At 37.3% G+C, this 27,236-nt stretch overlaps 1 protein-coding gene across 5 annotated transcripts in view; it reads left to right on the forward strand.

Annotated features, from left to right (window-relative positions):
• Positions 1–25,565, forward strand: part of LOC134542610 (uncharacterized) — a 668,259-nt gene extending 642,694 nt beyond the window's left edge. For 2 of the 5 annotated variants that reach the window (XM_063386990.1, XM_063386992.1), the window contains exons 6-8: positions 9,604–9,690; positions 22,279–22,533; positions 24,487–25,254. In XM_063386990.1, coding sequence (XP_063243060.1) covers positions 9,604–9,690; positions 22,279–22,533; positions 24,487–24,510 — 366 coding nt within the window. In that variant the 3' untranslated portion in view covers positions 24,511–25,254. Of the gene's footprint in view, positions 1–9,603; positions 9,691–22,278; positions 22,609–24,486 lie in introns of all 5 variants that reach the window. The other 3 variants (XM_063386987.1, XM_063386988.1, XM_063386989.1) reach the window with 3 other exon arrangements.
• The last annotated feature ends 1,671 nt before the right edge of the window (positions 25,566–27,236 follow it).

Consider the following 27,236-nt stretch of genomic DNA (forward strand, 5'->3'; position numbering starts at 1 on the left):
GATAATTGCAACATTAATAGGATCCAATATGACGGACGCAACATAAAGTGTAACGATGACATAGTACTCAACCAAGATGGTGGGTGTAACGAAATATGCAACATTTATATAATCCAAGATGGCGACCGTAACGATAAATGTAACAGTGGTTTTTAAATTTTTATTATTTAATTCGATTAATTAATTTTTTTAATGATTTTTAAAATTTTTCCCGATTTTCTAACATAAAAATTGCGGATTTTAATGATTGCGGGCGTAACGATAATTGCAACAGTTACGACTTAATACAAGATGGCGGATCTGTCTCGATCATGTAGTGCTATTATTATTTAAAATTTAAAATAAAAATCAAGTCCCGATATGCATGTTATTTTTTTATATGCCTTATTTAATTCTCAGTCTGCTAAATGTCTCGATAGCCGAGTGGTTAAAAGTGTATGTTTTCCAACCTAGAGATCAGAGCTGTGTTGGTTCGAATCACAGCGCTTCCAATGTATTTTGCATAAAAAAATAAATTTGATATGTCGATAAGGACCATAATAGCTCTGGTAGGTAATGGAACATAGACCTTATGTGTTGAGACAGAGCGATGCTGGCGCTATCTAGGAACAAACAACAGAAACAACGTCGACGGTATCCAAGATGGCGGCCTCCAGTGGAACAGAAAAAAATCAAGAGCACCGCTGGCGCTTTCTAGGAACAAACAACAGAAACAAATTCGACGGTATCCAAGATGGCGGCCTCCAGTGGAACAGAAAAAATTTCAAAAGCGACGCTGGCGCTATCTAGGAACAAAAAAACAGAAACAAAGTCGACGGTATTCAAGATGGCGGCCTCCAGCGGAACAGAAAAATCAATATGGCGACAGAGACGAAAATTTCATCATAATGAGTGGGACTCTCGATTTAAAGATGGCGGATCCAAGATGGCGACCGTGACCTACTTGTCCCGTTACGCCGTGTCCCGTTACGTTGCATCCAAGATTGCGGAACCAAGATGGCGGATTCAAAATGGACGCCGGGGTCAAGGTCAAGGTCATAGGTCAAGGTCAAGGTCATCCAAGATGGCCGCCGTGACGTCACAATCCAAGATGGCGGACCGACAATCACAATCCACTCAATCCACAGCCAGAAGCCAGGCGCAGGACCGGCTATCCTATACTACTTGAAGTGTTGGACAGAATAGAAAAGAGTCTACCATGCGGGGGTTGGGTACTTGGACTCGTGGTCAGCTTTGCTATTTGTCCAGTACTGAATTTAGTGACCAGGGACGCAAGCGCCCCTGGTGGCGAGTGGTTGCACTGACCACTCACTCCGCCGCCAGTCAGCACTTGGCTGTATAACTAAGTGTTAGAATCTACGAAGGTAACGCTTTCTTGCCGAACTGAAGCGAACATGGCCGAAGCAGACAGTGGAATTCTTCCGCCGACTGCTTCGGCTAAGTTCGCTACAGTTCGGCACGGCAGGTTGCGAGGTGGCGTTTCAGGAATGATTGTCGTGACAGTTTCTTGGTACACGTACCAGTTAACAGTGTTTCTGATCACGTATGAAGATAATTTATTTTGTGTTGGTACGAAAAATACCAAGATTTAATTTTTACTATTCTAGTACATTTTTATGAGGTTCTTCTCTTTATTTTAAATACTTTGCCATGTGTTGTCTGTTTATATATTTTGTACCAGATATCGATGATACTACACTCCCACTTAGTATATAAGTAATGTAGAGTGGGTATTTTACTATCAGAATAATGTAAGTCAAACATTATTTTTCAAAAATAATTTATTTAAAAAAAAATGTAACTTTTTCTACCTGTGGAATAGTTAATGTTCAGTTATGAAAAATACTTAAATAGCACCATGATGTACCTTGAAATCCATATTTTTCCGGGGAAGGGCCCCCGGGAACCCTTCACCCTCCCTCTTCCTGTTTTGGTGTGAACGGAGTTGTTGCTTTCCCTCACGTAAACCTCACGCCTCGACACTGCTCTACACACTCGGGCAAATGCCAACTGTTCATTGTCTGTTGACTTGTGAGTCGTCTCGATTGGGTAGCCTGTGATTCGACACTTCTACAAGTGAGGGTCTCTAATTGGCCCTCAGTCCTCCAGATTATCAGTGAACTAATGGCAGAAGCAGCACTAAGGTATAATTATTTGAATTGTAACATGTCGCGAATTGAATCCGCGAATTTTTCCGGTCTCTACTAATACTGCAATAAAGACGTGTTTGGTCCAACGTGGTTTACTGTTGTCTCGCCAAGTTGATGATGCCCAATTCTTCAATCCTTAGCGCGTTGCCGATCCCTTAAGTAAGCTATGCAAGCTGCCGCACTGAGGGTCAAACAAAAAAATATTTTGGGAAAGTTAAATTAGGAAAACGTGTAAATTAAGACCAGGGAAAATATTCATTTCAACAAATTTTTAAACATTTTCCTAAACAATCATTCTGAACTATATAAAAAAGAATAATTACTGTAAAAAACTACAGCCGCAATTCAGTTAGCCTTATCTTAAAAACATATCAGATAAACCAAGTCATTTTAAGTAACTTGAAGACTGAATATATTATTAGTTAGTTTCAGCACTAATTAATTACAGTTTATTTTTTACTGTGTAAAAATGTTGTCTGCTTTAAAGAAATAATGCACAGGACCGACAATTATATTGGCCAGGACCTAACGTTGCGATTAAACATCGATTTTAAACTAACAAATGTTCTATTAAATATCACCTATGAATATAAAAAAAATATTTTACTATTTTATTTTAAAGGTAAAATTTTTTTTAATTATTTTCCGCGAGATATTTCAAATATTCAAGTACACACACTTTCACAATGCTTCATTTAAGTATTCTAGAATATTTAAGATTATTTAATTATTTTGTGTTCTTTTTTAATGGTGAAAGAAAACTTTGCCGAAATGTCAGCGAACCAACAATGTAAAACGAACCAACTTGAATCTGGGTCACGAAGCTGATACTAGATAAACGTGCGAAAGGCAAAATATGAATAACGAGGACTGCGACATCGCATTGCTGATGTGCTCTCCATCCCCCGTCGCACCAAATCACATTTGCAGTGAAGCAACGTGAAGCAGTGATAAAATATTACACTTGCGCTTGGGAGAACTTAGATTCTAGCTACGATCTAGCGTTCCTGGTTTTGGTTTGTTTGTTATTCCTTGAAGTCACACCAGGGTAATAATGATAGTTAATGGTGTAAAGATGTAAAATCATAGATGATGATGATGATGATGATGAATTATTTCTCTAAATTTTTCATGACTTCATTTTACTTCATGTGTGGTGCCTATCTATTTGCGTCGATTTGAATTCATACTAGACGTAACAATTGAAGACGGGTCTCTGTATAGCTTCACTCCTGCCGCTAGCGTATCTCTTCCAACCCATTTTACAGTGTGCCACGTGCTTTGTACAGCACTCAGAGTAACATTAATTTAGGGAGTCAAGTTCATGGAAGGTATTACACAAGCAATAGCGGCAGTATTATTGATTACCGTTTACGTGCTTTCTCGTGTTTGAAATTTTTTTAAATACATATTGTCTGTACCTTTTTCAAAGTTATTATATTATTCTGTATAAATACGTGTATATTGTAAATAATTTATTTATTTGCGTATTAACTAACGTGTTAAGAGTACGTTTACTGTTAACACAGCCTTAAAATTGGCCTATGTGTGGTTAATTATGTTAAACTCAAGAGTTATATACAGAGTCAGCTACACGTAGTCGCACTATCATTTTACACACCATGTGCGTTAGAAACGTATTCCTGCCTATAAACGAACAAACATTTTACACTCGAATTTATCGAAGCGTCAGCACATGTGCTGTACGGCTTTCCGAGACACATTTGTTGGTGGTCTGTAAATGTATGACTGAATATAGATCGTAATCGTTTCAGACTTCTTTGAATTTTGAGTTCAAGAATTATTAGATATTATATAGTATGCTATCAGATACTGGGAGGAATTGAGTAATCGTGAAGAGGCATTTATCGAAATGAATTTACAAAATTTTAAATATAAAATTAATTTTTGAACTTAGAAAAAAAATATTTTGAAGTTTGTGAACCAAAGTGTGTTTTTAAAAGAAAATCTGAAGTAAAATTATTTTGAAATGCTATGCGGTAAGTATTTAATAAAACGCTTTACATTATTTGCGAGTAAGAACAAAAAATCGTAAATTTGGTTTATTGAAAAAAAAAATCTTAACAGTGCAGACATTTTTTACTTTAGATGTGGATTTATCACCAATACATCTAATAATCACACAAAATGTGTATTCATTAATTTTATATTAAAAACTTTACCAAGCAATAAACAATGTTCTAGAAATATTTTGTTTAAAAATTCTATTTAATGATAAAATGTGTAGATAAACTAAACGTTAAATAAATGCTTCGCTCAGCGCACCAAATATGTGAGTGGTTTGTAAATCCTTTCCTAAATTCACGTTGTCAATATCAGAGATTTCGCAGAGAATCGGGTACCTCTTCCATCTTTAGAGATCATTGTCAGTGCTGCAAGCTGGATAAATGTGTCACTTCTCGGCTTAACGGAAAAGAATTTATGTTTAGAACACCATTGAAATAGATTGCAGCAGCAAATGAATAGCTATGGTTCAACGTTAAAATAAAAAAAATTATGAAAATAGTTTTACAGTAACAAAAAATTAACTACAGATGTTGCAAAATAGCATGAAGCCCTACGTTGGCGGTAACTGATTGAATAGTGCTCGGTACCTTATATAGCTACATTTTTAAAGGTAATAACAATTTACTCCCCAAAACCTAATTTTAAAGTATAATTTTAAAATTTCTTATAGTTTAAAACACAGCACCAAATCCGAAACAAATTATGTTTTTAAGACACCAAATATTTAGCCAATAAGAAATAGGGCCTACAGAGGTTTTATTGAAGCCATGAGAATTGTTTTTCAATATAGCATACCAACCTGCACTTATAAAAACCAATAATACACTAACTTTGCATTTACTACCCAGCCATTAAAAGACGTCCGATATTACAAGAACAAAACCAAATTTTAGGATAACTATATAAAAAATTACCAAATACACATTATACAAAATCACAGTAATTTAAAATCTATAAACACTATTTTACTGACGATCTCTTAACTATAAACTATTTCAAACAATTTTAGTTAACGTAAGTCTACCGTTTCTTTGTTTAATTAAAGTCATAATTACTTTTATAAATAATAAAATTTTCAGTAAAATAAACATATACTTTTATGATTATTGTTTAATTCCGAAGAACGTTGGTTTCAGATGTGTTTAACTAGTTTTTCTTTGTAAACACATTATTTATCTCTATCATTGAGCTCATCGTTATGTTTTCAATTATACCAGCGGCATGTTTTCACTTCACTTATACTGATGATTTGTCATTTCAATTGTTTGTCTGTTAATAATACTGTAGGATATTATTTTACTAGAAAATATTTAAAAATCATATTTATTAATATTGTTACAAAATATGAATGAAGCGGTGTAATTAAAACCATACAAATTCTTTTAAACCAAGGGTAGCACAGCAGAGCCAGGTTGCCGTGTTGTCGACATCTATGGACTCACATTTTGAAGAATAAAGGTTCAAACCTCATTACATTCATGTTGGTCCCAAAATCACTTTCGGCTAGCGCTAGAATGGTTCCCTACTATTGGTAATAGCTGAGTCCAGACCCAATATTTATTTACTGTGATGGTTGTTCCGTCTCTTGTAAATTCGCAAGTGTTGTAACTTGAAGCCAGGCCACGTCTTCTTCTTAAAGTTTATTTCACACATATGCGATTCCGTTCGGATCTTTTCGTTTTCGGTTCTTTTTCGGTCGCTGCCAGCAAGTGTGAAACGGTGCTTCGGTTTCTACTCGGTACCTAGTAGAAACAGCAGAGCACCGAGTACTTGCTCGACACGAACAGGTTTCATCAGGTTTCTGTAAGTCACGAACACGTGTCCAGGGAACAGAAAGTAATCAAAGCGTTTACAAAAGCGTGGTTCAGTTTCTGTAATTTTCTGGAAGTGTCGCAGTTTTTCTGATATAAGTATCCTGAAGTAATTTTTTAAAAAAATTGTCTTCGTGCTCTCTTAGCTTCGGGAAAATGGTGTACAATGCTCCAAATTCCTGCCGTAAATTGATGGGAGGGTGCTCCCAATGAATTCTAGTATTCTTTCTTCGTTTTTTTAATTTTTCAATAGAGAAACAATATGGCAACAGCTGGCCTTCTCTTCCTGATCACTACTGAGTATACGAAAGAGAACAGAAAACCTAATATGATCCGTATGAGAACCGTGTATGTGTGAAGGGGTTTCATTCGTTTTCGGTTGCAACAGAAAACTAACCGAACCGTATGGAACCAAATATTTGTGAAACAGGCTCCTGCTTCGAACGAAAGTTGGCGGTCCACAGAGCCAGCTCTGAACGTGAAGTTGCTGTACGGAAAGCTTCTTCTGTTGTGCAGTTGTGACATCTCCGAATACTCTTCAGCCACGAACTCCTCCTCCAAACAGACCTTTTTTTTCTTGTTATCTTCCCAGAAAAGAAATAAATTCAGCTTTCTTCCATACACTTCCTTAATAATTTTTTTTTCAAATCTAGTTACATATTTCAATGTAAATCGTAATATTCCTACATTGCTACGACTTAAAATTCAAGTCAAAGAATTTAGATCACTCCTTTATCACTCAAGTATGATATCAATGCTTTCCATTATCATTATCTCGTAGTTATATTATATTATATTATATTTGACCAATTCGTTCTCTTTCTCTGTTAAAGTGGCCTTCATTCCCACCCTATTTGTTGAACAGAGATGAAAATTCACCTAAATATTAATCAATAATATTTAAGAATAAAATAAAATGAAAAGTATATGCCCATAGCCACATCAAAATAATAATTGTAAACAGTTACTTCTTGATATAAGTCACGTTATGTTAAATTGTGGGTAAAAATCTATTATATTATATTTTCCGATAATAAATAAGTTTCTTGCACATTGAACAAATGCTTGTATCGACATATAAAGGTTTACTTATTCATCAGTAATAAGTATAGTATGCGGCTCCGGATACAAGATTCACAGTATGTTGCGAGGTGCGGTCAATGGGTGGCTTCCCTCTGTTCCCTCTGAGATTTCGGTGAAATTAACCTTTTAATTTTTGTCATGAAATTTTCTTGAATTTCTTTAAAACTAGCCAAAATTTCTCTTATTTTTGGAAAGTATTTTTTAAACATAATATCCAAAACAAATCTGAAAGTGCCATTTCTCATATAAAGGAAACAGTTCCATCAAAATACCCTACATGGGTTCGTTAATTTGACCGCAAACCCAGCCGATGCTTTGGAGATTTTTAATAATAATTACTATAAATAAAAGTATACAATGTTAAATATTAATAAGTAATGTAATTTAAAAGGAACATTGATTTTAAAAAAAGTTTTATCCTTTATACCTAATGTAATTTTTTCCCTAAACTCAAAAATAAATATTAAAAATTTTATTTAATAACATTTTCGTTACGAAAAATTAAGAAATAATACAGCAGATTAAAATTTAAGCCTAGTGAAAATACACATGTGTATACATTTAAAAAAAAATCTCACCATATCATTATATGTTACATTCGTCAAATTATTTGTCAATTTACTCAACACATTTGACACATACATTAGAGCATTGAAGTCATTGTTTTAAATCCAGATGAGATCACTTAAAATCAAAGGTAAATAATCTTTCTACTACAATGTTGCCGTGCACCTTAACTTCTGTCGAAGAGTCAATAAGAATTCAGGAAAAAAAAAATTAATTATATAACTCACTACCAGGAGAACCTTCCAACAATATACTTGAAATACATTTAACTCATACAAAAGAACAATAATGGCTACGCATTGCGCATACCGTAAGGACTATCACAAGCATACGGATTGTAAACACTACTTCAATGAATAGCATACAGTATATGCCCAAAATTAAAAGCATTGATAAAAATGACCATACCAAAATGCAAATAGTGTTTGACACTTGCTACTCTTTTCAAGGTACAATAGAAGCATATTAATCGAGTCTCTGAATCATGATGTATGGAATTATTTACGCGAATTAAACCTACTAAATAATCAAATACAAGCAAGTGAACCAATAGTCTTCAAACTGCTTAGCCTAAGTGACTGTAATAGTATGCATTGTTTCTAAAAAATGTCAATACATGTATACATTAGATATATCTGGGTACTAATTAAACGCAGAAACTCGGTAAAATTTATAACGACATCAAACCCAACTGCACGAATACGAAGACTAAGCTTCTCTGAAACATAAAACCTAGAGTAATCGTTCTCAACATTCATTCAGACATCGTCATATTTGTCATTACACCAATTACAGCCATTATTTCATAAAAGTTTGTATACATCCAAATATTCCGCTGCTCACTTGGCTACACATAGTCATTGGACACCAATGATACTTAGAAATTATCGTCGCAAATGACGAACATACTCGTACATATCTTCGGACCTCTTCGCAATTAATCGTCGCTCATCGAAGAACATTATTGTTATTTTACTGTAACTGGGATAAGATAATTCTCGTGTCAGTGTACACTGCGAGTGTGTTACATCCATTAAGGATTCCATAAAACTGCAAAGGCATTAATTTGCTTGATTTTGGAGAGTATTTTATAAATTTTATTGAAGGCTTTTTACCGCGTTTTTTTATTAAACTATTCCGACTATGAGACATAAAATTTATCTACCAGAGCAACTAACCAACGTTTCAATCGCCTCGATCATCACATTGATTTAAACAACTTATTTTACAGTCCAAAGAATTTTTAATGAGAAGACTGAATTCAAGAATGATATTCTTTTTTGTTTCAAAAATAACCTTTTTCGGTATGATACCACATTACATTATCAGAGTACTGTGAGAAAGGTTCTCTTAGATTTTAACTTAAGTAGGTAAGTGTTATTTGTGGATTAATTAACACATCGTTGGTTTGAGTGGGTTATTCAACTTTTTTAAGAAACCAAACAATATTAATAACTATTCATATGCAATTTTCTAAATATATGTCATACTAGTTATCTAAATCGATGTATATAAATAAATAAGTAGATATTTAAAAATTTTGTGAAAAATATATTAAATTATAAATCGACACAGTGATCAAATGTCATGTTAATTTCAGATATATAAATACGCAGATTTATTTTATTTGTTAAAATATTAAAATACTGCTTTTGAAAAAAAAACATATCATATTTATAGTTGCCCGAAGTCATTCCACGTCTTTGCTATATTATTGCTAGCTAAAGTCCAAAGACGATTCCTTTATCAACTAACCGGTTTTGTGTCGCTGCATGTATACTGTAAGAAATGGAGCCAAAATAAATGTTCTATAAACAAATGCTTTCCATATTGCACATTTTTTTTTCCTTTTAGTTCATAGCGTGAAAAGAGAACTATGTTAGTGCTGTATAGAGCACCTCCCGCAGAACGGGAAAACCACCGTAAAATAATATTTGTAACATGTCTTCTATTTTTCTTTGCAGATCTACTCGTTGCTGTGTGTGATATCCCAGTACCAGGAGTACAAGGCCGGCAGGGGAACAGCGGAAGATGACTACTATCTAAAAAGGGTAAGGGTGTGCGCTAAGCTTTAATGGATAATGTTCCGTAAAAATTAACTAACATCTGGGACTAACAAAAACATATATGTCATAAATAAACATAGCAGTATGTATTGGCAGATCCGGAGACTGGAGTTGGAGTGGAGAGGTGGTGTCTGCTGCCTTGGAACCTACATCTCCGATGACATCATGGCAGGCAAATTGAATGATGACGTCATAGTTGCACTTTTAGTTACGGCCGCCATCTTGGATTGTGGCGTCAAGGCTGCTATCTTGTATGACCAATGTCTTTGGCATTTGACCTTCATCTTGAGTAGCCATCTTTGATTCCACCATCTTGTTATTGAACAGCCCAATTCGCGAACGTTGTAATTTTCGTTACGGTCAACATATTGAATTCTAATAACACGTCCACCATATTGGGTCCTTGACCTTGACATTAGACTTTAAACTTGACATTTGACTTTAACCTTGACATTTTACATTGACCTTGACCTTTGACATTGAGATTGAACTTGAACCTAAACTCTGATATCAACCTTAAACTTTGACCTTAATTCTGACCTCAATCGCCATCCTGAAGTCCGCTAGCTTGAAATCTAATGTCCCACTCCCCGAATGTTGCACTTTTCGTTACTCTTGCCATCTTTGACATTTTTAATGTCATCGTTGCACTTTTAGTTTCGGGCACAATTTTGGATCCTAGAATTGTGTAATTTCCGTTACGGATACCATCTTGTCGTCTGCTGGTGGCTAAAATTATGGATGAGGTCACCGCCACCATCTTGATATTTTCTGTTTTGCTGGCGGCCACCATTTTAGATTCCATCATTTTTATTTTTGGTTTATTGTTCATAGAGAGCGCTAACATTGCTCTGTCTCATGCACATAAAATGTATAAATTACCTATCAATGTTAATGTGGTCCTTATAGACATATTACATTTAATTTTTATGCAAAATAAATACATTGGAACCACGATGATTCAATCTCGGACATCTGGGATATAAAACATACGCTTGTGACAGCACGGCCTTAGAGACATTTACCAGACCGAGTATCAAATAAGGTGCATATATAAAAAACAACAGATATATTCGAACTTGAATTTTTTTAATTTAAAAAATCATAGCATCACCTGCTACAGGGTGTGGCTGCCATTTTCATATTCAGTACTTGCTACCAGGAGCACTAGTTAACACACATCACCTGCTAGAGGGCGCTGCCACCATCTTGTTTCCAGTAATCGATACAAGGAGCACTAGTGTCACATAGTACATGTGACATATGCTAGAGTTTTTTTTCGCCATATCAGTTTAATTCTTAGCTACTAGATTGCAGGAATCATTTATTACTGTAACGTCACCCATCTTGATTCAGAATTGTTTAATGTCAAATTACTTTTTCAGCTGTTGAGTTACTCGTGGCTTGTGACTGAGAGTCTAATTAGTGTTGGAATTGTTATTGACGATTTTTTTGTTTTGCCTTTATCTGTGAGTTTTGTGATGACATCAATATTAACATTTTTTGTTGAGATAATTAAATAAATGAGAGGAAGAACAACATCATAGGTCGTAAAATTAAATTTAAAAAATTGTTTTAGGGTTTATTTCCAAACTTTGTTTCAATGTTTTTAAATTACATACCATTTTAATTAATTAATTTTTGCAATGAAATTCAAGGTTTTGTATTTAACACATGTCGTTTGAACACATGTAACCAGAGCTTTTACACAAGCATTCAATCATTTTAGTTAGTCTAGAAAATATACATAGATGATATGAGTACCTACCTTCAAAAATAAACTGGCGACGCTCTTCAAAGCGGACTCGTGCATCCAAACAAGTAGTTGATACAAGGTAATTCGAACCTTTTTGCAAACAACCTAAATAAAAAATGTCTGGTTTCGCTTAGTGTGAATTTCAAATTATGCAACAGCCCTCAGAGACGTTTTTAGTAGGCTACGCACCGAATGCTATTGAAGAAGCCTTTTCGTCATTAGAGAAATCCCATTACCTGAATATATCATAATGATAACTCAATCATCAATCTCACTAAAGGCTCCAAGAGACAATAAAGATATAAAATAATAATTACCTTATGTTCCTAACCGATTCTAGGTCATGAATAAATTCTCTGCGCATTCCCGGTACATTAGAAACACACGCAATTTTTTTTTTTTTTTGATAATTGGTAAGCAATTTTCTGTAATGATGAGGGGGGGGGGGGGGAAGAATTTTCAAATTGATTGTTTGTGACAATACTATGTTCCTCTCAAGACAGACTGAAGGTAATGCACAGTAAGATTAGTTTTTCCATAATGTAAAATTACCGGTATTTTTAATGAATTAGTGTTAACCAATGAAAACTTTTATCAACTTTTTATATGTTTGAAAGTTCAAAGCAAAAATGCTTCGCGAGCATAAGAAATATAAGGAAAACGTTTTGTCAAAACACTTATCTGCAAGTCCGTCCTGACTGTGAATGCATTCTCAGGGTGGGCTTAAGTTACAACTTAAATTGAAATTTACATTTGTTTATAATAAAGTAGTGACAAGAAGTAACATGGTTAGCTTCTTGAGTTATCAAAAATGGGCAAAATAAACACTAAATTGTTATTATTTAAAATTTAAAGATATTAAATCAACACAAATTTTCAGTTACAATAGTGTCTGCTCTATGCGATAGTAATATGTCATGTTTGTCATTATGACGGGAAATCTTTCCCACGTACTTCAGAACTGACCTTTTCTGCATATTTTGTATCTTAGGTGTTGACTCTGGTAAATGAAATTCCGTATGTCATTTCAATAAATTATTCCTTGTTTGTTCGTTTCCAAAGTTATCAAATAAAATATATTTCATCACAGACGACGTTATGGCTTTCAAATCATTCGGTTCAGAATATGTATCGTAGCATGAATCACAGACTTCAGTGTGATCAAAGGAACTGGTAGAAAAGCGTACCATATATACTTCCAGGCTGTTTATATATATATATATATATATATTTATATATATATATATATATTTATATATATATATACACACACACACTTGAAGTTCAAAGCAGTTCGTTTAAGACATGCGGATAGTCACCACACCTTTTTAATTAATTCAATAAAACATTAACAACACTTAATTATACCCAAAGCTTTTGTGTCAAATGAAGAATTTCTGCAAATCAAAATTTCTTTGGTAACTGTCACTTACCTCTCTAATGGCAGTTTGTTAGTGACGACAGTTTAATATGAAAGAGTTTCTAGTTTGGAACCCTTGCTTGTACAGGCATGTAAAGAAGGACTTAAAGATCATTTCTTCGCCATCTAAGCGGTAGAACACATTGCAATTTCTTTCTATAGACATAATGCCTTTTTAAAGTTATGCATTAATTTTAATTTTCCCCCTCTCTCAGATAGCTTGGTGGACATTTTACTTCCTCCTCTCCCCTCCGTCGCGAAAAAAATAATATTATCCATCATAAAAATAAAAGATTAGGACAATTATGTGTATGATAAAATATAGCCAACAAATATCACCCAAAAAAAATCTGTTTTCTTTACATTTCGTTATTTCGTTCTTGTTTCAAAACAGCAGTGTCATCGCTTTCCACATTCAATAAATGAATTTCATACAGGGTTTGTCCTGAATGTAATTGGATTGATACTGGCAAAAAAAAAAAACATTTGTTACAGACAACATGGCTTACATTTTAAAATCTTCAAAAAAGGACCCTTTGGAAGTCACACAGCGCTGATAACGTTCTATTCATTGCTCGTTCGCCCCTGGAACTCCTTCCCTGGGAAGCTGCGAAGGCTGCGTTGTGGCGTCTTGAATGACTGGAACGGTCGGAAAATGGAGTTCCTTCATGACAGTCTACAGCCAGGGGAACAGGTCTGGGCTCTAGCATTGAATATATTCAGTGGCTGTACGCAGGATGTGGCAAGGTTGGGATTTTCTTCCTTGGCCAGAAACTCCCTGGTCGCCAGGCGGATTGCTGTGGCTGGACGCGTTGTCTCAGGACGGACGCGATGGACTCGTCGACCAAGTCGTTCGAGTACTTCGATTTAAAATTGTGGATTTCACATGCTATTACGTCGATCACTGTCCCAACTCTCCCGCACACGGTCCACGTTTTTCCTTTTTTTTCGGTGGTGGATGGTCGAACTATCTGTTTCTGTTCCTCAACATCTTCTCTCCCCTTCTTTTAGACCTTAGTCTTTTATGCATCAAAATAAAACTTTTCATTAACATACGTAATAAAAAAGTTGCTTGTAATCAAATACAAAAATAATATTTGTTACAATCTCTTTTACAACAGTAAAACATTTCGTAAAAAAAACATAACATTTTTTTAAGTATAATTTTGCCAATTAGGTGATGTTTTTACATTTCTATAAATCTAGTCTCTTTAGCTTTAAGTTAATATATACACTATGCACTGTGTATAATTGTGTTCTTTTTATAAGAAAAATCCTTAGCAACCAAGTTGACAATGGTATCACTTGTAAACCTGCAAGGCAGAACTTTGTAAAATTGCAAATGGTACGAAGTTCTGCCTTGTAATTTAATAAGTAAAGCCGTTTGCAGTGTTTTCACGGACTATTCTTTTAAAAGTACAATAAGGGTTTTTACAGTGTAGTTTCATACCAGATGTTAAATATTTCCGTGCTAACATATAAATAATGCGTTTGTTCGTTGCTTGGTAAGTCAGTTATCTCTACCGAACATTAGACTGGGAGCAGCTACACTTATCAACAAAATAAAAACCTACGTAAATAAATTACTTTAGAATCCACACGCAGTGATTAGCTTCCACTCCTTCCGTCATAATGCCTGGAAACTAAAGATATTAACTAATTTAAAACAAAATTTATGAAGGTGTAAATGAACGTTTGTAGGAAATAAATTTAAAATTTACCAACTTATATTAAAAACCAACTTAATTTTTACAAAGCTTTTCACAAAAAAATAGGCAGTGCGATAACTTTACCAAACTTCATGACAAATTATGTTTTTAAACTCGGACTAAACATGCAAATAAAGATGCATTGAAATTTTAAAATAAAATTTAAAAAAAAACACTATGTGTGGGTGCTCATGAACCAACTTACAACACTATATAAAATAATATTCCCTCAAAGTAACGCTAATAGCTCGGCCATTTCAAATACTTTACCTTACTATCAGTGGTGCGCAAATTTCCATGCATAACTAGGCAATCTAAAAATTATATTGTTCCACTAAACAGCCGAATATGACCGTATATTTCTTTAAAGAGTAGTAAGGTATAACAGTAAAATTTTAATAAGTTCTGGGGGCGCTCGTTACATATTCGTTGAACTAGATTATTCAGTTTAAATCCAGCTGATTAAAGTAAAATATTCACGAAAAAAAAATTAATTAAAAAAAAACAGGTCCTTGCACACAGCAGATTAGAATGACGAAACTTGCATTAAAATTTCCTCGTTTTGCAAACCAAATCCCCTTGAACTATGATAAAACTACAATTTTTTTTATTTTGCGGGAGATTTCCATCACACTTTGACATGCAGCACACCAAATTCGTTTAAACTTTTGAGGCTTACAAATTGCCGTATCTAAATAGTGCATTAGCACAGTTACTGCTCTGCAAAATGTCCGTAAGGACGTTTAAAAAAAAAGGTTGTCACTTAAATCTTCGTCAGGAGAGCTTAAAATTGCTGGGAAACGAAAACTGCCTTGTTCAGACACAGCAAACATTCACGGAGTGCAACAACACCCGCATACAAAGCTGATCCTTTGCACCACCATGCACACATCCAGAGGCGCTGGTGGCTCCCCCCAGCTGACTTACGCCGAAGTAAGGCCGGTATTCCAAGACATAAAAATAAGTGTTCAGAGGTTGATCATGCTACACTAGAGCTATAACCGTAATCCTAGTGCACCAAATCGCTCCCAAACCCTTAGATAGGACTCGGCCAGTTCCTTATTTATAGCGAACGGATTTTGTTGTCCTATAGGTGACCTATATGTGATCTATGTGTTGCACAAAGATCCGCGCGTGCACAAAGCTCATTTTGTCAGTGATTTAGTACAGATGGTGGAACCGCATCTGATGCCATTGTCTCGTATAAAGTCACTTTTGTGAACATCGGGGGACGTACCAAGCGAATTGGTGTGCCAAATGAAAATTTATTGTAGCGAAACTATCCTGGAATACATTTTGTACACTCTAGTTAATATAACAACATATAATCGCAACTTAAAGAGTACTTGCAAATTTTAGAAAAAACTGCTTCATTTTTGTACGGTGGTGCTGATGTTGCAGGGATTTTGTCGTGAAAATTATATCGATGGATGCGGAACGTACGCTAGAATGCGTTAGAACCAGTTGCCAGCTTGCTGATCTATTAGCTTACTGGAATTCAGTTCGGACACGTTCTGGAATACGGCCGCGAGTTGGGTTACGGTTGTGTCCCGACGAAGCAGTGCTTGTTCGCTTCCTTACCCGAACGTCTTGGAATACCACCCTAAAATTTATTCGCACTCGGTCATTCCCCGCGAATTTCCTCATACCGGTCTCACAGCGCGACTGGATCCAGTCTAACCCCCCACCACTACCGCTACCAACAGCTGGGCTAATAGCGCTGCACCTCGGCAGTCAGTCGAACAATCATCCAACATAAATATAACAAAAAATGAAAATTATTTTGAATCATCTAAAATTTATCTAGCACCTTAATAAATTTATATTCACTTTAGATTTTATTGCAAATATCATTAAAAATAAATATCTACTAATTTATTCAAACCGATCCAAATGTTATAATTTAATCTTAAATTCAAAAAAATTATTAAAACTAGTAACTGAACCAAAATATTTTGTAACAAATTTGTAATGAATTTAGAATTTAAAAAAAAAATAAACTACTTGAAAGTTGAATAAAAATTATATCTTTAAATTTTTAAGATTTAAAATACCAGTATGCACTGGTGACCTTGGTCACGTTAGGAGAAGAAATTACCAGAGACTGCCCCGTTTGAATAGGCGTGCAAAAGACGCGACGCGCCAGGTTTTCGCCGAGCTGTGTGGCGCAGCGCATGGAGGCTGCCGTCTCTGAGGTACTGTGCACTTGATAACAACTGTTCCCACGACCAGCGAGCTCACTTGTGTGTCCACGCCACGCCTCCGCCGTCGCGAATCTGCCCTCTGGGCTCCAGCCGGTCCTCGCTCTCACGTCTCGAGACTTCCACTCAAGCATCAATACCTCGGACCCATTAGCCAGGCACCAAGGGGAAGCCTTATTATCACAGACAAGAGAGCCAATATGCCCAATCGTGCATCTTCGGTTTTTTTTGTTCATTGTAAATAAATATGGCGGTGTTGATAAAAGGAAAGACCAAAAACAATGCAACGGTATTTATTTGTACGCCGCCATATTTTTCGTTTGCCGTGTGTCCGTGAATGTTTATTTTGGACAACTCATGACAACTAATGGTCAATTAGGTTAGGTTAGCTACATTATAAATACTTTAAAACATTTTGGACGGTTGATTTTGTTAGGATAGCTACATTAAAGATTCTGTGAAATCATGTAAACCGTTTCCTAGCGCTGGATAGCAACATATTAAAAAGTTATTTGCTAAGCAACCATAAAATGATCGACCGCAAAATTTAATGCCACACCGGTTTATACAGTGAGATGGACTGCGTATGACGTATGAGTAAGCTACATCCCAAATAAATACACCTGTTGTGGTACGGAAAAAAAACTAGCATGAACTTCGGGGAACTTCGGGTGTGGCTCTCTCGTCTGTGAAAAGAAGGCTTCCCGGCATCAGTCGAAAAGCTACAGTATCTTTCCTCAGATAACTGCGCGTGCTAAGTATTTGTGATTGCTGTCCCAATAAGACTGTGCTTAGTTCAGCGCCACTGCGTTCACGAGTGTGACTCACCAGCTAAATAGAGGACTTTAGCGACGTGGCGTGCACGTCTGTGATGAATTTGTGTTCGGATATAGTGCTGAGCGCACAAGGAGTTGCTGTCGTGTCATGTGTAATAAGTAAAGAATAAAGTTAAAATTCTTATTGGAAAGATATCGGACCATATTCAAGTATGAAGTTAAACAAGATAGTTAAACAAGTAGTTTTCTTCTACAGACATACATGTGCTTAGCAATGGCGTATGTCCAAAAGCTTACATCAAGTCATGCACTCCCATTGTACAAATCGTTCAAAGATAATATAGCGAAGCAGGCACATGTAAATGTTCAAGTATATATATATATATATATATATATATATATATATATATATATATATATACACACACACACATTGAAAACAAATTTTCTCTTCTTTTAATCCTTTACTTTTTATGTCCTTTGTGTCTCTTTGATTATATTTCTCTAGAAAAAAATTTAAGAATTTACTTTGGAAGTGGCGGGCACTGGAAACGAAACAAAACAACAACACTTTAAACCTCAGAGGTAACACTAAAGGCCCAACAACGAAGAAAGTCAATGTCTCCCTGAAAACACTTTAGGGACAGCGAGTCGTTAGCATCAAATAAATAAATTTAAAAAAAGCAAGTTTCTTCTATAGTTGTTCTTCTATTTATTTTACTTTCATAATTAATTGTAACGGGAGAAAACGAACCTCATTTTGCTAATAATCAGTTGGTTTGATACAGAAGTTAAATGCTTTAAATTTATAATAGGGCTAATACATTCATAAATTACAATTTAATGAGTAAACATTTTATAGGTAATAGGGGCCGGCCCGGAAATATTTAAAGCAATTATATAAAATAAAAATCCATTCTAAATATCAAACAAATAGCCAATTTACATATTCACGATTTCCAGTGTTGCTTATAGTTAGTACATCTGGTTATTGACAATACCAGAATTATAATCATCAATTTAAGTCCATCTATTATACAACTTTATATATCACATAATTTATCAACTGCTGGCATCCCGTACCGAAATGGCCCGCTGTGGGTGTCGCGGAGAATTTGGAGGTAGTATTGTCGGAAGTGATCATTTATGATGGAGCCGGACTACCAGATGGCGCCTAAGTAGCCTTCGGGTACCGAGGACCAGGGATAACCGCAATCTCGGCTCCATGTCTGGGACACTGTCCAAGCTAAATCAAAACGATTAGACGTGCTTCACAGCCAGTCGTTATAAAGAGGCATAAATGTCCACAAAAAAGGAAATTGTCGGGGAAGAGAATGGGTGTTGAAAACTCACCAAAACAGGGACTCAGGATAAGTCTCGCCGAGGTACCCTCGAAATCCAGACCGACACTATCGCGGTGAATGCGGAAGCACACATAATTTAAATTTAACAAAAAATTATAAAATTATAAATTTATTTACACTAAAGCACTGTCTGACTGATAGCTTTCTAATAGCTTAGGGAAAGCATCCCTAGACTAAGCGACTACATCCTTGTAGTAGTAGCGAATTTTAATCGTTCTTAGAGCTGGCCGAGAAACGATGGTATCAGTAAGAAGTCGCGCACAGGAGTCCCTGGTATGGCGCCTGTGTTGTTTAATTAGATCGGGCGTTTCGCCTTGGAAGAGAGAGGGGATACTTCGGCTACAGGGCCGAAAAGTTCCGAAGACGTCCGAGTGAGTGGTCGAGAAATATTTGCTTCGATATCTCGACTTTGGTGTTAGTGACCGATCTACTGGGGAGTAGCCGAAACAGAGAAAAGTCGACTTGCACATATCGCACGAGACTACTTTAAAAGCATGGGGCTTATGGAGGAGACTGGTGGAGCTCTCTGGTGACTCGGAAAAGAACGACATTGAAATGTTTGTTGCGTGAGTCGCTAGGGGGCAGAATGTGTTTTACCAAGACTCGGAGTAGTTTATAACTCCGCCACTAGAGGTCAAAGGCGGTGCATACGAACAATCGTTTCCAGACCTTGAGACAAGCCATCGTTGGCCTGGGTTAAGCACCGGTCAATGCTCTGGGTGGTGATTCGTGGAAAAGAGGGAAGGAGGGTACTGGCTCGTGAGAAATGTCTTACCCGGAGCACCTATATGTTCTCGACAGGCCTGGAACATTAGAATGAGGCATGACTGTAAGTGCTCACCTCAGGTGAGCTCTGAGAAACTAGCAGCCCTGAGAAACTGCAGCCACAAGTGGTGCTGGTCAAGACAGGTGGAGTGAATTTCAGTCGCTGGTCGTGCACTGGAGCTTGAAAAATACGAGGTAAAAGTTAGCCTCGCAAAGAGTCGTCAAAATATCAGATATAGCACTGAGGACAAAATGGGAGACTAGCCAAACAAAGATTAGGTGGGAGGTTACAATTGGCTGAACAAGTTTAAATTTAAGTTATAAAATTCCTACTAAAATGATGGATCAAAATTCAAATTGAAATTTTGTGCCGAAAATCACTATTGGGGCAAAACTTCTTAATCATATCATTATAAAAGCCATCGCATCTAAAAACAGCGATCTAAAACCGATAAAATTCATAAATATATCTAAGGTAAGGAAATGAATTGCTTATTATAAAACATTTAGATTTTGCGTTTGCAGTAACTTCCACGAGAGAGATTAACTTCCATACACATCACACCCAGAACTCAGAGTAAATTTCATTATTTAGCTCGCTCTTCATGTTTCTTCATTGATGTATTGTGTTTAGTGAAGCTGTCTTGATGCATGAGGAGATGGCATGTTGCTACTTACTCTTCTTGTTTCTCCTATCCTATATTATATAACTAAAGCTGTCTCCAGTGCCCCCGTCACTAGAATGTGGCATAATGCTTCTTGATTTTATTGTTTCTTAAGTGCTGTCATATGATTGCTGCAGCTGGCTCCAGTGTTACCACCACTAGGTGGTGGCACACCGCTACTTTCTGTTATTGGTTCTATATTTCTGTCATATGATTTGCTGCAGCCGACTTCAGTGCCACCCCCATTAGGAGTTGGAATTTGCTACTTGCTGCCATTGTTTCTTTTTTGCTGCAATATGATCGCTGCAACTGTCTCGAAAGCCACCACCACAAGAAGGTGGCATGTAATGCTGTGCTGTGTTGACCGCAGCTGCCACCAGTCTACTATGCTGCCAGACCCACTGCCACTAGCTGCCTCAACAACAGGCGAGCCACTATGTACCAGGATACCAGCACCTCACCCAACACAACTAGGAGGTGGCATATAGCACTGTTTTGTGTTGACTGCAGCTACCGCAAGTCCACTTCGCCGCCTACCCAAAGCCACCAGCTGCCTCAGCACCAGGTGAGCCATCATGTACCTGGATACCAGCGCCTCACCCACTACAACTAGGAGGTGGCATGTAGTGCTGTGTTGTGTTGACCGCATCGGTCGCCAATCCACTATGCCTCCAGACTCACCACCACCAGCTGCCTCAGGATCAGGTGAGCTGTTATGAACCAGGATACCAGCACCTCGCCCACCACGACTAGGAGGTGGCATGTAGCGCTGTTCTGTGTTAACCGAAGCTGCTGCCGGTCCACTACGCCGCCAGACCCCCCGCAACAAGTTGCTTCAGCACCAGGCGAACCGTCACATACCAGGAGACCAGTGCCTTGCCCACCACGACTAGGATGTCGCATGTAGCACTACGTTGTGTTGACCGCAGCTGCTGCCGGTCCACTATGCTGCCAGACTCACCGCCACCAGCTTCTTCAGCATCAGGCGAGCCGTCATGTACCAGGAGACCAGTACCTCACCCACCATGACTTGGTGGTGGCATGTAGCACTATGTTGTGTTGACCGCAGCTGCCGCCGATATACTTCGCCACCTTAATCCACTGCTTTCAGCTGTCTCGGCATCAGGAAAGGTCCCTACGTACCAGGAGACCAGCGCCTGGCCCACCACGACTAGGTAGGAAGTGGCATGTAGCGCTTTGTTGTGTTGACTGCAGCTGCCGCCCGTTCACTACACTGCCAGACCCACCGCCACCAGCTGCCACAGCACTATTCGATCCACCATGTACCAGGAGACCAGCGCCTCACCCACCATGACTAGGAGGTGGCATGTAGCACTATGTTGTGTTGACCGCAGCTACCGCCGGTCTACTACGCCGCCTTTACCCACTGTTTTCTGCTCTCTGCATCAGGCAAGGTCCCTACATACCAGGAGACCAGCGCCTGGCCCACCACGACTAGGTAGGAGGTGGCATGTAGCACTTTGTTGTGCTGACCGCAGCTTCCGCCCGTTCACTACGCTGCCAGACCCACCGCCACCAGCTGCCTCAGCACCATTCGATCCACCATGTACCAGGAGACCAGTGCCTCACCCACCACGACTAGGTGGTGGCATGTAGCGCTGTGTTGTGTTGACCGCAGCTGCCGCCGGTCCACTACACCGCCAGACCCACCACTACCAGCTGCCTCAGCACCAGGCGAGCCGTCACATACCAGGAGATCAGCGCCTTGCCCACCACGACTAGGAGGTGGCATGTAGCGTTGTGTTGTGTTGACCGCAGCTGCCGCCCATTCACTACGCTGCCAGACCCACCGCCACCAGCTGCCTCAGCACCATTCGATCCACCATGTACCAGGAGACCAGTGCCTCACCCACCACGACTAGGAGGTGGCATGTAGCGCTGTGTTGTTGACCGCAGCTGCCGCCAGTCCACTACACCGCCAGACCCACCGCTACCAGCTGCCTCAGCACCAGGCGAGCCGTCACGTACCAGGAGACCCGCGCCTCACCCACCCAGAGCCCCACCGCTGTGCACTCCACCCTGCTGGGCGACGACTCCGCCTCCAGCCACCGTGTGCCGTCCTTGCACCGCAAGCATGTCCAGTTCCCCGACCAGAAGTGCGACAAGCACTGCCGGGACAACTCCTCTCCGGATGGTATGTCGACACCTAAGGTAGTTGGCCAGCTGTGGGAACACCTTCACCAGTATATTGCATATCACGGCCATATGGAGAGCTTTGCGCAAAATGTAAGAACACGAATTCACTCAGCACTTATTTTGTTTATTTTGCTGCACTAATGATTATTCACTTGCATCTTCGCGCTACACATAACATATTTTGTTAATTAAAGGCTGAAGATTATTGTTTTCCTAACTGAACCTTTTTTTTTTTTTAATCCAATATTAGAAACTTTGAAAGCCGCACCTTAGTAATATTATTTTAATACTGGTTTGCATGCTTTTCAAGCAAATTTCATTGGCTTCTTGTTTTGATATAAATAGTTATTAGTACAATTTAATTATGCACCCTTTTAAGTTCCTTTAATGTTTTCTTAGAATTTTACTTTAGAAAATGGTTATAAATTCCTTTTTAGATAATAATGTGTAAATGTTTGGCATATTTATAACTTAAAACTCCTTACTAAATATAATGGTCATTAACTCGCAAGGAATCAGACCTATTCTGAACATATTAAGAGGTAGATTAAAAAATTAAAATGTATAAATAAAAATAACAATGCGGTTTAATATTTTTCAAAAGGCAACAAAAGTGAGCACATAACATCTTGCATTACTAAACTCTTGTACACAAGGTTTTATTAAATGTTTGCATTTAAATTTATGTAATATTTTTCTATACTTCTTTTATAACGGCTAAGTATCTCTCATTTTCCCCATATTTTCTCTCAGATATCATTTTACTTCTTAATACAAAATTGACAATTTATTCAGTGTTATTGACAGTAGTGGTTATTTATGTATTGTAAAACTATTTTTTTCATTATATTGAAATTTATTTATGACTACAGAATAAAAACATTCCAAATATTTATAACGGACATATATTTGTAATACAAATAAAAATTTCCACAGAAATTACAAATGCAGTATTCAAGACGAACAAAAACTGCCGATGTCAGCAATGAACACACCATTAAAGATTATTTTTAATTTTACATCATTATATGAAACAATTATTGTCACTGTTCATGGCAATTGTTTGAGCGGTTTAAATGTGTTGTATTTAAACAGTAATTAAAAACACTTATGATTTCTTGACTTAGTATATCAGGTTAGCATGAAATAAAATGCCAGCCAAATTTAAGGTTAGCTTGTATGTCTGCAGAAATGGAATGGAATCTGTAGATAACTGGCCATCTTCATGTGGATTTTGGTAGTTGGTCGTATGCCATTATTCATGTTAAGTGTTATATTTAACTTTAAGAGTGATATGGGTCCATTACCTATCTTACATTTTAAAATTGTGTGCGACAGTGTGCCGTACAGATAATACGTGTATATTTTTGCCTCGAATATCATCCGGGTCTAGCTTTGGACACTTCTTGAATCAACATTCTTGTAATAATTGAATTACTACCCCATTTGTTTCTGCCCTGAGTGAAAAATAGGAATGACTCCCTCCTATTGGTTACAGACTGGACTCTAGTGAATAATATAAGATTGTAAAGCAAATTATTCTAGACTGTAAATATTTGTTCTGTCAACAAAACGTTTATAGGGATTAAAAATTTCAATAATAACAAAAATTAACATGAAGTATGAGTTGCACTAATCACATTTAAAGTCTACAGCTTAGCCTAGATTCATGAACATCTTAAATATAGTTCCACATTGAGGCTCAAAAAACGAATTTCGTTCAAGATTTTATTCATGCATGTATAAAATATTGTATAATTTCTTAAATGCTGTAAATTTGCTTATGAGAAAGAGGTTCAGCTAAAGTTAGTTTTAAAAATTGCTCATTCGACCACAGTACCGTAGAAGTCAGACTTAGATCTATGTTCACAAGGTGAAATGTCAGGCCGAGGTATATTAGCAAGTGTCGCCCAGTGACCGAGCAGAGTAGCACAGCTCGGCGGTGCGCGACACGGCTGGTTCTTGCAGATGCCGGAAGCTGTTCTGTGGTGATGATCATCGAGGAGCCGTGGCCTGGTGGCGGCCGGGTGCCGGGACTGCCCAGCTTGTCGGTCGACCTGGCGCCACTCATAGACCACGACCCGCCCTGCGCCATCCAGCACGTGCTCAAGACGGTCAGCTAGGCACCACCGCTCATCGGGCATTCCCATGAAGAACATCTCTTTGTAGAACACTATGGTCCAGATTAGTACGTGAGACCGTCGTACATTCTGATGAGAAACATCTCCCCGTGGAACTAACTGGTCCAGATTAGCATGTGAGACCATCGGACATTCTGATGAGGAACATCTCCCAGTGGAACTAACTGGTCCAAATTAGCACTTGAGACCATCGGACATTCTGATGAGGAATATCTTCCCCTTGAACTAACTGGTCCAGATTGGCACGTGAGACCATCGGACACTCTGATGAGGGCTGTCTCTCTGTAGGAGACGCTGATCCAGAGTATCAGGCAAAAGCATCGTACATTCTGATCAGTAAAATATTCACTAATAAAGGTTGTCTTTTTACCTTACAATTGGTTTGTATGAGTAACTAAACCTTGCATGGAGAGGTCTTTGACATTCGTAAACATAACATGAAGGTTTATGCAGAAAGATAAGAAAAAAAAACCTTTCTAAACTTAGTTTGTTAATGAAATGGAATGGATTTACCTTTATTAATCATGTTGTGGTTTGGAGCAATGGGTATCTTAGATTGTTACGTGTTTTGAATTAAATATTTTGTTGCACGGCAGGTGATTTTTCTGTTTCATGCAGATGGATGAGTTTTATGTCTACATGATATCCTCAAATATTTTCAAGATTTCAGAAAAAAAAGCTCTCATTTTTATAGAAATATTTTTCACAGCATAAAAATATATACTCGATCGTAGTGTATATGTGATTTGTCATAATTGTTCATTCGGTTTAATAAACAGTCAAAAAAATTTAACTCATTTTACAAAAAAATAGGCTTTTTAATGTTATTTTAAAATTGGATCTATAAATATTTCCCAATATTTTAAAGTCACATAAACATTTAATACCACTTTCAGCAAAAATAAATTAAAATCTTATTGCAAGAAAACTACAGTTGACTCGCGATAATCTGACAGTTACAAGACCGAAAGGGTGTCAGATTATCAAAAAGTCGGATAACCAAAGGTTGATTTATAAAACTTAATTTTACTTATACGGGATGAAAATTTAAGGTGCTCAGTATATACATTTTTGCAATATTGAACACATGTTTTATGGCGATTGTGGATATAAAAAACTCAATTAGGCATAGTTTTACACAAATGATTAATACAAAGTTATTATATGACAACAATATATAGTTACATATAGAGAAATATACTAATGCAATATATAAATTCGTACAGTATTTATTACATAAAACAATACAAATTGTAGCGATAACCTATGTAGGTTCCTATAGTATATATTTACTGCATAAAAATATCTGCAATAGTTTTTTTTTTTTCTTTCTTCATACGTAAAGAGTCTCTCGTGGCTTTTTCTTGAATATCTTTTAACGTCAAAATGTTTTCGTAGTCGTGTTCCATCTCCTCACATTAACGTATTAAAGTGTTTGCAGCCGACATAACTTTATCTCAAGTCATTGTGCATTTCACCTCCGTGGCCTTCTCAATCAGGTCTTCTACAAGAGCCGTAACTTCCTAGATTATCCCCACATCTGTCAGATCAGAAGCAAGGTTATCGTCTAATAGGTACCCATCTTCTAAAGTCTTCTGCAGATTCTTGCGGGATGTTAATTTCATCGCAAATGGTAAGCGCAACCTCGATAACATCGTTGTTATCTTCATATTTCTTATTTCGGTCGTCTTTCTTTGGAAAGATTGGGTTTTCCGGCCAAAAAATTTTTCCCAAGATTTTATTAGAGTTAAAGACTTGACTTGATGTGCCACGCAAATGCTGCATTGTCATTGGCACTATTGATGTTACATCTGTTCAAGATTGATGTGATGTCCGTGTCAGGTTGGCTGACGATATCAATCAGTAGTCGCTTCTTGAAATGTGCTTTCAAAGGCTTGATAGCATTTTGAACCATCGCTTGAATCAGTGCAGTGCATTTCTTTTTGGAAAATACAAAACTTCTATGTAACCATCAACCGTCTTAATTCTCAATTCTTCCTTGTCCGGGTGTCATGGAGCATTATCTAACAACAAAAAGGCCTTCGATGGCAAATTTTTTTCCTTTAAGTTCTTTGACTTATTGTACAAAATGGTTGGAAAACTAGTCTAAAAAACGTATTTAGTGACCCATGCCCGACTTTGGTTTTTGTACGTTACTGGAAGAGAATCGACTTTTATGCTTTTAAATTCTCGTGGGGACTTGAATTCACCCACAGCTAAGAGTTTTGACATATGACTTTCAGCGGCATTTGCGCGTACCATTAACGTGATACGCTCTTTTTCAAATTTCCTTCCTGAAACTTATTATTCTTCCTTCGTTACAAAAGTTTTTGTTGGGAGTTGCCGCCAGTTTAAGCCGGTTTGATCGGCATAATGTAGTGCTCGGGCGTAAGGCCTAGTTCAGCGATTTTGGCGTTTAAACTTGAGTGAATTAAGAAACTTTAATTTAGTGCTATGAAACTTCTTAACGTTTTCAAACCAGCCATCGCTGGCACGAAAATAAAAAAAATTGGTTATTTCAAAGTTAAAAAATTTGGCTTTCTGTTCTGTTTTAAAATATCTTCCGAAATAGGGGCA

The sequence above is a fragment of the Bacillus rossius genome (genome assembly GCF_032445375.1).
Source record: "Bacillus rossius redtenbacheri isolate Brsri chromosome 9 unlocalized genomic scaffold, Brsri_v3 Brsri_v3_scf9_1, whole genome shotgun sequence".
Taxonomy (NCBI): domain Eukaryota; kingdom Metazoa; phylum Arthropoda; class Insecta; order Phasmatodea; family Bacillidae; genus Bacillus; species Bacillus rossius.